General features: G+C 39.6%; 1 protein-coding gene across 2 annotated transcripts in view; it reads right to left on the bottom strand.

Moving 5' to 3' along the window:
• Positions 1-1,737: 1,737 nt before the first annotated feature.
• eloa (elongin A) overlaps positions 1,738-16,627 on the bottom strand; it is a 52,019-nt gene continuing 37,129 nt past the window's right edge. The window contains exons 8-11 of one of the 2 annotated variants that reach the window (XM_078423105.1): positions 10,602-10,782; positions 6,702-6,810; positions 5,371-5,531; positions 1,738-4,896 (exon numbers count right to left, since the gene is read on the bottom strand). In XM_078423105.1, coding sequence (XP_078279231.1) covers positions 4,835-4,896; positions 5,371-5,531; positions 6,702-6,810; positions 10,602-10,782 — 513 coding nt within the window. In that variant the 3' untranslated portion in view covers positions 1,738-4,834. Of the gene's footprint in view, positions 4,897-5,370; positions 5,532-6,701; positions 6,811-10,601; positions 10,783-13,331; positions 13,637-16,627 lie in introns of those variants that run through there. The other variant, XM_078423106.1, reaches the window with a different exon arrangement.

Here is a 16,627-nt window from a genome sequence, read left to right as displayed (position 1 = left end):
TAAATTAATCTGGTATTTTTTTCCGCAGGAAAGAACATTTACAAGCTCTATACTAGTCCCAAAATAATTGTCCCCAATTGTCACAATTTATTTCCAGTATTCACAAGCCACAGTAGGAAGTGTCCAGATTCATCTTAACTGAGTATTTATTTCTGGAAGAAAAAAGTTCTATATTGGAGAGTTTAATATCGAAAAAACTGATTTAAATTGAAATTTCAGCATTTCTAATATGCAATTCAAATAAATAAGCTTTTTAAGAACTTGTTCATATTATTACTTTAGATTTAAATACATTATTTATTAAGTCATGTTTTTGGAAATTCCCCATAGTATATTCTAGTGATATTTAAACTATGGATATTGTTAAAAGAGATAATTTAAATAAACCAGCTTATAAACTCTGCTGGAGGTACTCAGTTTCCAAAAATAAATGATTAAACTCTGACAATGACCAGTTCAGTTTTCACAGTACATGGAAAAGTCAACCTACAACTCAAAACAAAAAGTACTAAGGACATATGGATCTAGTTAAAATAGATTAAATTTAAAACAAATCTGTTATCAGATTTTGACTTTGATTTGTTAAAGCAGCTTTTAAGTGTATTTTATTTGAAAAATGCCACACGCAAGAAAATGACTGCCCATAACTGCTTTGTCTGTTGTTCATTGTAACCCAAATCAGCATTTTCAATGTTGTGATAATTCGGTATTTCTTTTTTTAAAACATAGCCAAAATCTTTAAAACAAAAACATATACATTTATTTGGACCTAATTTATATTTAGGATATATTTAATACTAAAAGCTTCTTAGTGTTATTTTAAAGATACAAGAAAACAGGCCCATTGGAAAACAGAGTCCATGTCAACCATTATATAAGAAAATAACTGCAGATGCTGGTACAAATCGAAGGTATTTATTCACAAAATGCTGGAGTAACTCAGCAGGTCAGCCAGCATCTCGGGAGAGAAGGAATGGGCGACGTTTCGGGTCGAGACCCTTCTTCAGACTGATGAAGGGTCTCGACCCGAAACGTCGCCCATTCCGAGATGCTGCCTGACCTGCTGAGTTACTCCAGCATTTTGTGAATAAATACCATGTCAACCATTGATCACCCATTCACACTAGTTCAATGTTATTTCACTTTCTCATCCACTCCCTACACACACATTATGGGCAATTTTAGAGAGGCAAACCCATATGTCTTTGGGATGTGGGAGGAAACCGGAGCACCTGGTGCAAACCCACATGGTCAAGGGAGAACACGCAAACTCTACACAAACAGCATTCAAGGTCAGGATCAAACCCGGGTCTGGTATAAGTACTTTCTCCTTCCATAAGTACTGAAATGTTTCTTCATTGTTTTCCCAAATAATCCAAGCAATTTCATTGCTTTAGTTTCCATTTGCTGCAGACATTTAATTGATGATAACATAGTTCGGCCACTGAACTCCTTACCTCTCAAATAATGTTCAATACTGATCTCAGCTGAAGTTTGCAATGTACATTTTTAAACTTAAGTATACTTTATCTACTTATTTAACCAGGATAAAATTTAAGATGCTTTGTTATGTCTAAAACATGAGAGATGGAAAAGTAGTTGAATTAGGCAATTAGAAATGTAAATCTTTGATGAAGGCATTCTCCCCTATAGAGGAAACTAAAATTTGCAGAACCTGCTGTTAATATAACATTTTATTTTAAGGGACAAGAATTAACACATAACACACACATTGAAACTAATTAACAAAATTACTTGGCGACTGTTAAGTACTATAAATAGACTTGATACATGAAATATGTTGTAATCCCATTAACATTTTATTAACATCCTGCAGTTTTGTGCCAAGATATGCAAACTTCAACTCCTTTTCTCAATTTTAAAAATATTCGAATGCTATACTTGCGATTCCTGACATGTGTCATGTTACCCAAAGCTGAGCTGCAATCAAAACATCACAATTCTTCCATTCAGGATTATATCATGACAGGAAAGATTTTCAATTTGCAGTGTAAGTATTTAATTGCACTGTACAATATACAAATAGGTGTGTCAAATTCCTTTTTTGAGGAGATGGGGCAGTTCAGTGTTTCAATATTTCCTGGGTGCTTCATTTTTTAATTATATAAATGTCAGCAGGTTTCATTCCATTTACTGAGAATGCTGCTATTGATTTTCATCATTGTTACATATACACAGTGTGAATGGACAGGTATGCACATTGGTAATAATTATTCTCCGATAGAAGCAAGTCATCAAACCACTGACCTCCCAGCTGTTTTCTATTTCAAATCTCCACCATCAAATCTCTAGAAATTGCTAAGAGATTAAATAAGTTCCACAAAGGAAGCACTATTGTATCAGAACATCATGTCAAAGTCTTCTCTCCACGTGACAGTAGATAAAATTGGGCAGTCTAGACAACGTGAGCAAGAAGAATCCATTTCTCTTTTGCAGAGAGGTCAATAACTACAGGATGTAGAATTAAGTTAATTGAATAGAGGGGAAGAACTACAAGATGTAGAATTAAATGAATGGAGGGGAATTGAGAAATAAAGTGCTCATCCAGAGAAAACTGATGGTAAAACAGAAACTCTCCATGTTTTTTTTAAAAAGTTCCTAGATGACCACAAAATGCATATCTACAAGACCACAGAGCAAGCTCTTTGACATAGGAATAGTTTAAATAGCTATTTTTTGCCTGGGAGGGTAGGATGGGTCAAGTTGCCACTTTCTTACTATATACATGACTGATTCTACGACTTTCACACAGCTAATTTTAGTCAAATCTAAGGGTTGACGTCAGAAAAACAACTAACATGTTAATAAAACTGAAGTTTTGAATAGTTGGATTTGTGTTTTTTGGGCTAGAAATGTGATACCCACCTGGATGAGCAATAATGAATAATACTTGGACAGGGGGTTTATAGATAGAAACTTCTACATGTAAAAGTTGCCTTGTCAAGGATATTATGTAGAATAAAGGACACCCAGATTCACAAAACAGTAACTGAGTTGTTTTAAAACACATCATACATCCATGAAACAAACTCAAATCATTTACAATAGTCATCTGAATCCATTCCTGGGAAACACTGTGGGCATAAATTAAAATAGTTAAACACACAGTTTGCATTCGAAGAATTTTGTGTTTACAGATGCAATTCAAGCCTCAGATCTGATTTTAAGTGAAATTAAATTCATAGTTCAATTGGGTATCATCACCATAAATGTAATTGCATAATATAAACTGACTTTGAAATTCTACATACAATGTACAATAAATACATTCATTTCATGGTATGGTATATTAATGGTTCTTTATTACATTGTTAAATACTTGTTCATGTCCCCTTAAAATAAATGTTTATATTTGCTCTTTAAATATCTATGCTCGTATTTATTTCATATCTTCTTCCTCTCATATAATGCACCCATTAAAATAGCACCATATTGGTGCACAAACTGAAATTTTGTTTTCAATAAATTCTTAATAATTTTTGTTGGGTACTCTTCCTGTAATTCTGTTTGACCTGGATCAATTCACAGTGCATTAGAAAGACACACACTGCTTAACAAAACCATCATGTCAATGTGATTAATCGAGTGACAAAATCTAGGCAAATTATAACGAACAGACCAAGATCCGCCCTTTTGTATGCATAAACTGCAAGTGAGATAGGGTAATTCTTTCCCCACAGATGAAAAATAAATTCACAGAACTTAGTGTTACAGGTAAGATTTCATAGGTGGGTATCTGCCTGCAGAATATGAAATGAACTTTTAGTTCTCAAATAAAAAGAAACTCTTTACTTATTTTGTCATTTCAGAATAAACGTTACTGCCTTTAATGAATCACATGAATTCTGGTGTTAGTGAAATGGGCAACCAAATCATGCTCACAGAATAAATAATCCCAAATAGACCTAATAAAGAAAAATGCAGCTGGTCTAATATCAAGAGAAACTTTCACAGAAATGACTGGCAAAATCATGAAGCTTTGTCTCAGTAAATATCAACAAACTAATAGATTGTCAATCATTTCATCTGCTCCCCTCCACATCTGCAAACATAAAATACCCAATTTGAGATCAAAATCTAGAATCACATTCTTGGCAATGCTTCAAAAAAACAACCAAATACTTGTCAATGTCACATGTTCACGTACAGTACTAGGACTTTATTAGCAAAAAAAAAAATCATGTTACCACAGAAACAAAAAAACTTAAAACAGCACTAATTATTTCTGTGACTGCATTCCTTTATCCACAATGTCAATGCAATTCATGACCCATTCCATTCTACCCAATGGAACAGCTGGTTTTAAAAGGCCAGCGACCTTGTATAGCATGAGAACAAAAAGATTGGCACAACGTTAAAATAGGGTAAGTCAGAACAAAGGGAAAGAACATTTAAAACCAATACTGCAACCTTGATGTTGATTGGGCCTGAAATCTGTTGCCATTTAAAATCAACTTCACTTTATGAAGACAAAGAATTTTAAAATGTATAGGGATTTTTTAAAAATAGAGTGATTGAATTTGTGCAACAAGTGTTGTTTACACATGAACATTCTAAAAGAAAAATACACTCAATGCTCTAACATTAAGAGCTTACATTTCTGCTTCTAAAATGTAAAATAATAAAATATTTTTAAAAAATAAGATGTAATTGTTAGACATCATCTCAAGCACACAGTCTTTTAAGTTCTTGGTATTGCAATTTGTACCCCTGTGTTCTTCAGCACTAAATGGCTCATAATGGGACCAGTTGATACAGCACTTTGCAAGGAGCTGGTGATGTCACTGTTCCATCTGTGTTTCACCCATTTGATTTATCTTCGACTAAAACGATTTTTGAAAAATTTTATTGTTTTTGCCATCATTGGTGCAATTTCTGAAAAAAAGAGAGCGATAATTGTAAATGTAATTTAAACTGAAGCTTTTCTTTATACATCTTACAGCATGTTATTTTAATTTTTGCACCATTACTTTGTTTTTACATGTCAAACATTCTGTGGGCTATAAAGTCAAGTAGCAACCTGCATCTACATCTCTGCTAATATAAATTATCATACATGCTGGGAACTGAACAATGAAATTCTTACTTGCTGCAGCTTTACAGGCCTGTTAATACAATAATACCCCAAATAAATATGCAATAAACAATAATGCATTAGATTGTCAGTAATACTCAGTAACTAGATCATAATAGTGCAAAGAACAAAACAATTATCAAACCAGAAGACCCAAAATATTTTTAATGTGCAACAACATTTCTTTCCTCTGCAATTTGCAATTACTCAAATAATACATTCACAATCTAATGAAGGATCAAGAACAGCAGAAACGATATACATTTTAAACTTACTTTTGACTTGGGGTTTCTTCGATTCATAGAGCCCCCCTCCGCTGTTGGGAGTTGTCACACTTGATGCTGTGGAGCCATGGCTGGTGCTAGGACCTGGATCATCAAAGGACTGGTTTCCTCTCCCATTACCACTGCTTCCAGTTTGACTATGCATCTTAATCCTATAAAAAAAAGTGATAGGACATTTAAAAAAACTAACTTCAACTCCCTAATGCATTCCACAAACAGACAATATTTGAAGTTTCACAATATTCAAGAGAAAAAGAGGGAGAGAAAGGGGGAGAGAAAGGGGGAGAGAAAGGGGGAGAGAAAGGGGGAGAGAGAGAGTGAGAGAAAGGAGGAGAGAGAAAGTGAGAGAAAGGGGGAGAGTGAGAGAAAGGGGGAGAGTGAGAGAAAGGGGGAGAGGGAGAGAAAGGGGGAGAGGGAGAGAAAGGGGGAGAGGGAGAGAAAGGGGGAGAGGGAGAGAAAGGGGGAGAGGGAGAGAAAGGGAAAGAGGGAGAGAAAGGGGGGGAGGGAGAGAAAGAGGGAGAGGGAGAGAAAGGGGAGAGGGAGAGAAAGGGGGAGAGGGAGAGAAAGGGGGAGAGGGAGAAAGGGGGAGAGGGAGAAAGGGGGAGAGGAAGGGGGAGAGGGAGAGAAAGGGGGAGGGGGAGAGAAGGAGATAAAGGGGGAGGGGAGAGAAGGAGAGAAAGGGGGAGAGGGAGAGAAAGGGGGAGAGGGAGAGAAAGGGGGAGAGGGAGAGAAAGGGGGAGAGGGAGAGAAAGGGGGAGAGGGAGAGAAAGGGGGAGAGGGAGAGAAAGGGGGAGAGGGAGAGAAAGGGGGAGAGGGAGAGAAAGGGGGAGAGGGAGAGAAAGGGGGAGAGGGAGAGAAAGGGGGAGAGGGAGAGAAAGGGGGAGAGGGAGAGAAAGGGGGAGAGGGAGAGAAAGGGGGAGAGAGAGAGAAAGAGGGAGAGGGAGAGAAAGGGGGAGAGGGAGAGAAAGGGGGAGAGGGAGAGAAAGGGGGAGAGGGAGAGAAAGGGGGAGAAGGAGAGAAAGGGGGAGAGGGAGAAAAAAAAAAACAACTTTGCAGATTCACCATACTTTGCAGATTTGCCATGCTCTGAATGGAGCAACCTATCATTATGGTCCTAAATGTTTTAACACATATCCTGATACAGCAACCCCTGACTCTGAACATCCTTCCTGAACCCAACCTCTCAAGCCCTTTCAGAATCTTATACGTCACTTGTCACCTGCAAATGTCACTTTTAGCCTGGCAAATAGATGAAAATTAATGCCTTGACTTCCAAATTAAAGGTTTATGTGCATTATATCAAAATAAATAATCAACATCACCTTGGAGGTGCTGGAATAGTTATTCCAGTCCCATGCTTCTCTTGTCTGCGCCTTACATCTCTCGGTGGCTTTACCTCAGTGTTTAGGAAGGCTAACTTTGCCTGGCGGCCTATTTATAAAGAACAAGCAACTTAGTACTTTGAGCCACTGCAAACATCTCAGTTTTATCAAAATATTCCAGTTTATAACTAAGAATAATGTCAAACAGGAGCATTTACTGAAAATCTGGAATGCAATCCATATTTATTTATTTATTTAATTTTAAGTTGTAAAATCACATTGGACTGATAGCAGATATAGTGCCCTCCATAATGTTTGGGATAAAGACCCATCATTTATTTATTTGCCTCTGAACTCCACAATTTGAGATTTGTAATTAAAAAAATCCCATGTGGTTAAAGTTCACATTGTCAGATTTTATTAAAGGGTCTTTTTATACATTTTGGTTTCACCATGTAGAAATTACAGCTGTTTTTATACATAGTCCCCCCATTTCAGGGCACCATAACGTTTGGGACACATGGCTTCACAGGTGTTTCAAGTTGCTCAGGTGCGTTTAAATGCCTCCTTAATGCAGGTGTACGAGAGCTCTCAGCACCTAGTCTTTCCTCCAGTCTTTCCATCATCTTTGGAAACTTTTATTGCTGTTTATCAACATGAGGACCAAAGTTGTGCCAATGAAGGCCGAAGAAGCCATTATGAGACTGAGTAAGAATAAAATTGTTAGAGACATCAGCCAAACCTTAGGCTTACCAAAATCAACTGTTTGGAATATCATTCAAAAGAAAGAGAGCACTGGTGAGCTTACTAATGGCAAAAGGACTGGCAGGCCAAGGAAGACCTCCACAGCTGATGACAGAAGAGTTCTCTCTATAATAAAGAAAAAAACCCAAACACCTGTCCAACAGATCAGAAACACTCTTCAGGAGTCAGGCGTGGATTTGTCAATGACCACTGTCCGCAGAAGACTTCATGAACAGAAATACAGAGGCTACAGTGCAACATGCAAACCACTGGTTAGCCACAAAAACAGGATGGCCGGGTTACAGTTTGCCAAGAAGTACTTAAAAGAGCAAGCACAGTTCTGAAAAAAGGTCTCGTGGACAGATGAGATGCAGATTAACTTATATCAGAGTGATGGCAAGAGAAAAGTATGGAGGAGAAAAGGAACTGCCCAAGATCCAAAGCATACCACCTGATCTGTGAAACACAGTGGTGCATGGCCTGGGCATGTATGGCTGCTGAAGGAACTAGCTCACATATCTTCCTTGATGATACAACTGCGGATGGCAGTAGCATAATGAATTCTGAAGTGTATAGACACATCCTATCGGCTCAAGTTCAAACAAATGCCTCAAAACTCATTGGCCGGCGGTTCATTCTACAGCAAGACAATGATCCCAAACAGGCTGCTAAAGCAACAAAGGAGTTTTTCAAAGCTAAAAAATGGCCAATTCGTGAGTGGCCAAGTCAATCACCTGATCTGAACCCAATTGAGCATGACATTTATATGCTGAAGAGAAAACTGAAGGGGACTAGCCCCCAAAACAAGCATAAGCTAAAGATGGCTGCAATACAGGCCTGGCAGAACATCACCAGAGAAGACACCCAACAACTGGTGATGTCCATGAATCACAGACTTCAAGCAGTCATTGCATGCAAAGGATATGTAACAAAATACTGAACATGACTACTTTCATTTACATGACATTTCTGTGTCCCAAACATTATGGCGCCCTGAAATGTGGGGGAACTATGTATAAACACTGCTGTAATTTCTACATGGTGAAACCAAAATGTATAAAAATGGCCTTAATTAAAATTTGACACTGTGCACTTTAACCACATGTGATTTTTTTCTATTACAAATCTCAAATTTTGGAGTACAGAGGCAAATAAATAAATGATGGGTCTTTGCCCCAAACATTATGGAGATGTGTGTGTGTGTGTGTGTGTGTGTGTGTGTGTGTGTGTGTGTGTGTGTGTGTGTGTGTGTGTGTGCTTGTGTGTGTGTGTGCACACCGATGAGCCAAAATATTATGACCACTGACAGGTGAAGTGAATAACATTGATTATCTTGTTACAATTGCACCTGTCAAGGGGTGGGATATTTTAGGCAGTAAGTGAATAGTTCTTGAAGTTGATGTGTTGGATGCAGGAGTAAAGACCTGAGTGACTTTGACAAGGGCCAAATTGTTATGGCCAGATGACTGGGTCAGAGCATCTCTGAAACGGCAAGGCTTGTGGGGTGCTCCTGGTCAGCAGTGGCGAGTACCTACCGACAGTGCTCCGAGGAGGGGCAAACCACAAACCGGTGACAGGGTGTTGGGCGCCCATCGAAGCGCAAGGGCAAGGAAGGCTATCCCGTCTGGTCCGAACCAACAGAAGGTCTACCGTGGCACAAGTCACAGAAAATTTTAATGGTGGTTACGGGAGGAATGTGTCACAATACAACAGTGCATCGCCCCCTGCTGTCTATGGGGCTGAGTAGCCACAGAGTGCCCATGATGACCCCTGTCCACTGAAAACGCCTACATTGGGCACGCAAGCATCAGAACTGGACCTTGGAGCAGTGGAAGGCCGCCTGGTCCGATGAGTCCCGTTTTCTTTCAGATCACGTGGATGGCCGTTTACGTGTGCGCCGTTTACCTGGGGAAGTGATGGCACCAGGATGCACTGTGGGAAGACAACAAGCCGATGGAGGAAGTGTGATGCTCTGGGCAATGTTCTGCTGGGAAACCCTGGGTCCGGCCATTCATGTGGACGTCAATTTGACACATGTCACCTACCTAAACATCATTGCAGATCAGGTACACCCCTTCATGGCAATGGTATTCCCTGATGGCAGTGGCCTCTTTCAGCAGGATAATGCGCCCTGCCACGCTGCACACATTGTTCGGGAATGGTTTGAGGAACATGATGAAGTGTTCATGGTGTTGCACTGGCCTCCAAATCTCAATCCAATTGAGCATCTGTGGGATGTGCTGGATCGACAAGTCCGATTCAGTGCGGCTCCACCTCGCAACTCACAGGACTTGAAGGATCTGCTGCTAATGTTTTGGTGCCAGATACCACAGGACACCTTCAGGGGTCTTGTAGAGTCCATGCCTCGGCGGGTCGGCGCTGTTTTGGCGGCACACGGAGGACCAACAGCATATAAGTCAGGTGGTCATAATGTTTTGACTCATCAGTGTATATACACACCGAACTTTTTTTTTTCTCGTTTATCATATTGTTTACAGTGTACTATGTTTACATATTCTGTTGCGCTGCAGCAAGTAAGAATTTCATTGTTCTATCTGGGAAATACCACAGTAAAACACTCTTGACTCTTGTAGCTTTGTATTGCATTCTTTCGGATTACTAGGGATGGAAAATAAATGCTGGCTTTCCTAGCAATTCCAATGTTCCATAAATAAGTCAAACTTTCCTTGCCTATGCCAAGCCCTAATCTAATAGTTGCAGAGATGAAGGTTAGCACTAAAATTATAAAAAGCATTAATTTCTTACCTTCCGAATAAAGTAACAGATTTTTTTTTTAAATCACAAGAAATAATAGAATCATAATTGAACAGGAGGCCATTCAGTCCACTTCATTACTAGCTCTCTGAAAATGTTATACAGTTGTTACATATCGGTACTGTTCGAAAGTTACTATTGAACTGATTTCCACCATTCTTTTCAAGCAGAGCATTCCAGATCAAAATAATACAGTAAATTATAAAGGTAAAATCTTGCATAATTCAATGAGATGCATTAAATACAGTTTAACTGACGCTCTACATTAAAATTTAAAAACAGCTCTTGTTCATTATCGTTGTTCATTAGAGTGCATCAAATAAAAAAGATACACGGATCTGACTGCCCAATAACAATGCATGTATGAAGAAAGCTTTTTACCCTTAGGTTTGCTGGCATGAGCTGAACTAATACTTTGAGTTATAGCACGCAGCCTATGCTCTCGTTCATCATGAAGACGTAGGTACATTTCACGCCACGACTCAAACTCTTCTCTGTCCTGGTTTTTAAAGTCTCTCTTGCAGTGTTGCAACCACAGATGATCGGTTTCTTCAACAAACATCTATGTGGTAGCAAAATAAAAATGGACATTGAATAATTCCATTTAGTATGCATCAAAGAGCATAAGGAACAAGTGATTTGGAAAGTGCAGAACAGGGGCACCCAAATGGTTGCCAGGCTAAATTTGACCAATGACAACGGCAGAATACAGGCTTAGATATTCTTCAACAATGTCCAAGGACCCAGCTGTCACTGCACATGCTTCTGTATTTTAACATCACACGTGCGCAGAAGTTGCAGCCACAGTCCCCCACTTTATCTTGAATATGTATGTCAAGGAAACAAGTTTCAGTACCTCTGGTCAAGAAGATACTGTTAGAAGAAAACTAAAATGTAATTATAAATTTTGAGGTTAATCAACTCAAGCATATTATGTCCTCTGTTACTGTAGAGTACCCATTTTTGGATTTGGAACACTCAGCCAAACTTTTTTTTTGGTTAGTTTTCTAAAAACTTGCGTAGTGCCATGGGTTTACCTGATACATTTAGAACTTAAGTTTCCCCAAATCTTATTATCGTTGTAGCTGCTTGCGGCATAGACTTGCTGATATTCACATATTACATGTGATTCACATATCTACATTTTACGAAAACTAGACGTGCAAACAGGTTGCCCATCCATCATTGCCCATTTTGCTGCACGAGGCTTCATTTCACCACCCTTGTTTGTCTGCTATATTAGTGCTAAATTCCTTACTGCAGTTCATTTTGCTCCCATCTCCTACTTAATACACATCACAACAAAAAGGATACTTCAGCAAAAAATAAAATACATTTTCAGTTATGATTTGGGGTGTTTAATTCACATAAAGCAAATGACAATCTGCTTGACAGTAGGATTATCAATCCAGAACATGTACAATTCTTTATTTCAATTTGTTACTTGCCCAAAAAGGACAACTACAAGGAAAAGCTATATGCATCCATATGTTAATGGGATTTTATAAACTGAAGAACTACTCCTCAAAATAGGCTCATAGACAAAAGGAGTAAAGCCTTTAAATTGAAGATAATCTTTGCGGTGGACTCTGGCAAAGTCTATGCATTTTTTACTAGGTTAAAAATATTGTATTACTATGTAAAAAGTTAGACAACACAATTAAATGTCAAATCCAACAACCTCTCACACATACAAGTTGACTTTCTTACACTTTCTATAAACAAAAATATCAAGGGTATTACTGCAGACCTCCCAACATTTGATTTTACAAATTCATGATTTTGATGTCCACAATTCAGAATTCTACATCAAAATTCATAATATGGCACGTAATGCAACTTTTCAGCAAAAAAACATATGCATGCCAAATGCGCATTTGCATTGCGTTACATTCATGTGTGAAAAACGACTATTATTTCCAACAGTCTGTAGTGCTTGGACTACGTGTACAATGTCAGGCCTATCATGAGTATATTCTGCTATTTATAAAAAGGTTATTAAACAGAAATACTATTTACAACACAAAGATTATTTTTTTTGCTTTGTTTTTTTATATTTTGCTTTTCCCTTACACATCCCAATTCTCTTGGTATTGAATAAAGGAACAATGGTCATAAAATGTATGACTGAGTTATGAAGAAAGAGTTTCATTTAAAACTGCACATACCAAATTTCATTGAAGACATACCTGCTCCAGAGGTCTTCAACAGCAAATCACAACGGTCCATGTCCCACCCCACAACAACCCCCTCCCCACCCCTACTCCCCCCATCCCCACTCTACCCCCACTCCCCCAACTCCTCCCCCCACCTCCACTCCCCCCCCCACCTCCACTCCCCCCTCCCCTCCCCTCCCAACCCCCCTTCTCCGCCCCTCCAACCCCTCTCCCTTCCTCCGCCCCCCCCCAAACACCACTCCCCTCCCCCACTCCCCACCCCCACTCCCCACCCCCACTCCCCTCCTCCCTCTCCCCAATCCCAATTCCCCCCCTCCCCTGCCCCCTTCCCCCAACCCCTACCCATTCACCCACACCATCCCCTCTCAGCATCAACGGGCCACACGCTACGCAGCGAGGCCAGACTAGCGGCGAGGCCAGCGACGAGGCCAGGCCAGGCCAGCGGCGATCCCAGGCCAGTGACGAGACGAGGCTAGCGGTGAGCAGCGAGGCGGAGTGAGGCGAGGCGAGGGGTATGTGTTTTGCGGAAAAATGTAGGCAAAATCAGGATGGCGGAAATGACATAAGAAAGCTGAAACTTTCCGCTAAATTTGGGTTGGGAGGTCTGTTACTCTATGCAAAATCTTGTGAATCTTAGTGTTGAATTTAACTATTTTGTTTATTGTAGCCCGCACTCTGTGAAGTGCAATGAAATAGTAAATACTAGACCAAGTGGACCCGTTGGGCCCAAACCTCTCCTGCATTGGTGCAGCACCCTCTCCTCCCCCCACTCCATCCCCCTCAACCCTCCTTATCCTCCATCCCTCCCCCCACCGCCTTCCCTCCCTCCCTTGGAGATAGATTTAAACGTTAAAATGTGAAAACTTTAAAAATATAACACCGATTTCAATGAAGCTTCTTCCATTAGCACCAAAGGGACAACGGTGAGTAAAGTGGGCCTAAAATTGTCAGGCTGTCGTGTACCGTTTTGGCTGTAGTTCAGGAACAAACAAACAAACAAACAAACAAACGAGAGTTTTTGTATATAGATGTACTGCCCCAATAACAGTCTCATACAACAGGAAGGATCAATTCTCAATCTATATCAGCTGATCTCAGCAGAAAAACAATTAAGAAAAAAGACACACCAATTACCTATTAACTAGCAATCATTGTTTGGAAGTACTGATATTTGAAGATCAAGTTGGATGGCTTGCCCTGCCCAAATGTTCTGCTCTCCTTGTTCACTTGAATAATGTACTGGAGGATGAAGGATAAAGATAGAACTGTACTTAACAAGATTTGATGCCTTTGGGATGAAAAAGAAGTCTTTCCATGCAAATTAGTCTGTTAAAGTGCAGAGGAAGGGAAAGTAGCTTGGCAACAAATCTCCACCTCACCCTTTAATGTATTTATAGCTGTCTGAAGCACTGGTGAAAAAAGGAAACTTGACATAGATAGTCAGAAGATGGCACAGAAGTACTATAAATCAGCCAACAAACACAGCAGAAATGCTTATGGACCAGCTGAGAACCGATAAATCGGTAAAAACAAAACTGACAAAAAAAGGGTTGAAAAATGTTTTACACAACTACTATATTTCCTAACATAGTCTGACTCTGCTTCTCAGGTACATCTGACAGTAACATTTGAAAGCCAACTTCAGACTATCTAACATTTTGGCAGCTCTTCTGAAAACAGGAATTTCATGCCTGTCATGATATAGTTGTGAAACATGTAGCAACACCAACTATTTTGTCATGCATTAAGCAATCACCTACACTGCAGTTCAGCAATAAATGGCAGCAGCTCCATGTTTATTTGAGAAAATGAGAGCAGGACTAGGCCACTTGGCCCCCCAAGCCTGCCCTAACATTCAATGTGATCACAGCTGATCTGCCTGACACCTTATTTCTTTATCTGTACCGGTTCCCCATGGGCCTCAATTCCCAGATCTTTCTAAAATTAATCTACTACTTCTTTAAATACCCTAATGATCTTGCCCTCACAACTAACCAAGGTAGCATACTGAAGGGATTCACCACCATGAGAGAAGTAAATCCTATGTATCTCGTTCTTAAATGACCACTCCCAAATCATGTAACTATGCCCCTTGGTTTGAAATGCTCCTCCTGGTGGAAATTGCTTAACATCTACCCTATCAAGCCCCCTCAGGTTCTTACGCATTTCAATTGGATCACCCCGCTTTGTTCTAAATTTTAGCCGTTCATTGCAGGACAACCCTCCCATCTTAGGAATTATCCCAGTGAACATCTTTTGGACTACATCCAGTACCAGTGTATACTTTCTTAAATAAGGGGTCCAAAATTGTGCACAGTACACGTCCACCACCGATCTTCCAGCAACTGGTGATCTGGCACCTCCTTCAATCTGGACAAAATTATGAGTGTACTTGAAATGCTCCCCGAAAATGTGGCGCTGATCTGGACCTCATTGGGACTTTTGCGATCAATTGAATTTATCCTCTGTGGATGGGGCTCTGGAATCCCAGCCTGGCCAGGGCCAGCAGATCCGTTCCCATAGCCGACAGAATGCTGGGACGGGGGGGGGTTTAATCGGTGGGTTAGATTTACATAATAGCCTCCTTTTACACTCCTCTTATCAGAATTTACATAACTCTTTAAATCATGGGTTTCCACAAAGGGTTTGGGTTGCTAAGCATCTTTCAAGCTGAACTCTTCACATGTCAGATCATGACACAACCAACCATTTGGGTATGAAACCTATTATTTTGCCTCAATGCCAATGCAGTAATAGTAATAATGAGAATCTTCTATAATTGATCTGTAGAATAAAACAAATTATTTGCATTATTTTTGCTCATGATATTCATTCTCTGATATTCAAAGACACAAATTACTGTAATTTAGATAAAGTTATGGAAAAACACACTACAAAGCTAATATATTTTTGTTAAATCAGTTCCCATTTTTCAGCTCAAAATCCCAGATGAAATGTGTGATTTCCCTGATTTTGTACCAGGAAAGAATCAGATAAGTGAATTCTTCAACATAATGTTGGGGGAACTCCATCAAGGCAGGATTCCATTGTTGAACTACAGGTGCAGTCTAGCAGAGTGATAATTAGGGCACAAGTATACAGCCCCCTGATTAGGCTGCAGCTTGAGAAATATGTTTAGTTCAACAGGTTATACACCAGAAATAACTGCAAATCAGGATTCAAAAGGGAGGAACTCAGGAAAATTACATTACGCACAGTGAAAAGGTACTCAGCAAACTGTTGGAGCTACATTTTTATACGTAGGACCTGATGGAAAAGCAGAGGTTTTTGAGATCATTGTTGCATTGATTTTAAATTTTCCCAAATTCCGTAGATTTTGGGGCATATCGTTAGATATTAATGGACTGTAGCCAAAACCTTCATTAAATGTATCAGCAGATTTTTAGAATTAGCCAATTGAGAAAGAGCAAGGCAGTTCATTCAAAAAGGCTTCACCTCTTAAATATTAAGAACTCCATTCCTGAAAAAGATTATTTGGTGATTTATCAGGTACGTTTTTACATAATATTTCTGCACATAAACTGAATGTCACATTCCTTACATTCCCACAGTAACGACAATTCAAATATCTTCATTGGATGTCAAAAATCACTAAAATGCAAAACAATTCTTTCAGGTCAAAGAGTACATTGCCAATAATGGCCAAAGTCTATGAGATGGCGACAATTACTCGCAGTGGATTTCCGATCTTGACCAGCCAGGCAATAAATGGTTTCTCTACAACTCTTAACTGTTACTTCTCCGCATCTCTTAACAATTATGTAATGTTCCTCTCGCCCCTTTTCTCAATAATCAAGTTTTTTTTAAAAAGTCAGCTTTCAAATTGCAAAATTAAAACAAGGTTTTGAGAGGCTGGCTTATTCCTGAAAAATCAATGATTTCTACCAACGGGCAGCGGCAGCGATAGCGGCAGCGTCTTCACCCGCCCCGGATCGCGGGGCTTGGGTCAGCCCGCTGCGGACCTTTCACCATCCGGCGCGGCCTGGAACGTGGCAATTACAACAGCCTGACCGCGAGAGAAGACGGCAAGGAAGAGAAAATACATTCTGGCCTTCCATCACAGTGAGGAGGTGACTGGAGGAGACTCACTGTGATGGATGTTTCTTTTTGTATGATTGTGTGTGTTATTGCTTATTTTTATTGCTCTTGTTGTTGGACTGTGGGTAATCTTTCATTTCACTGCACATTTATGCGTATGTGACAAATAAA

The sequence above is a fragment of the Rhinoraja longicauda genome, chromosome 27 (genome assembly GCF_053455715.1).
Source record: "Rhinoraja longicauda isolate Sanriku21f chromosome 27, sRhiLon1.1, whole genome shotgun sequence".
Lineage (NCBI taxonomy): Eukaryota > Metazoa > Chordata > Chondrichthyes > Rajiformes > Arhynchobatidae > Rhinoraja > Rhinoraja longicauda.
This window is presented reverse-complemented; position numbering and strand designations above follow the sequence as displayed.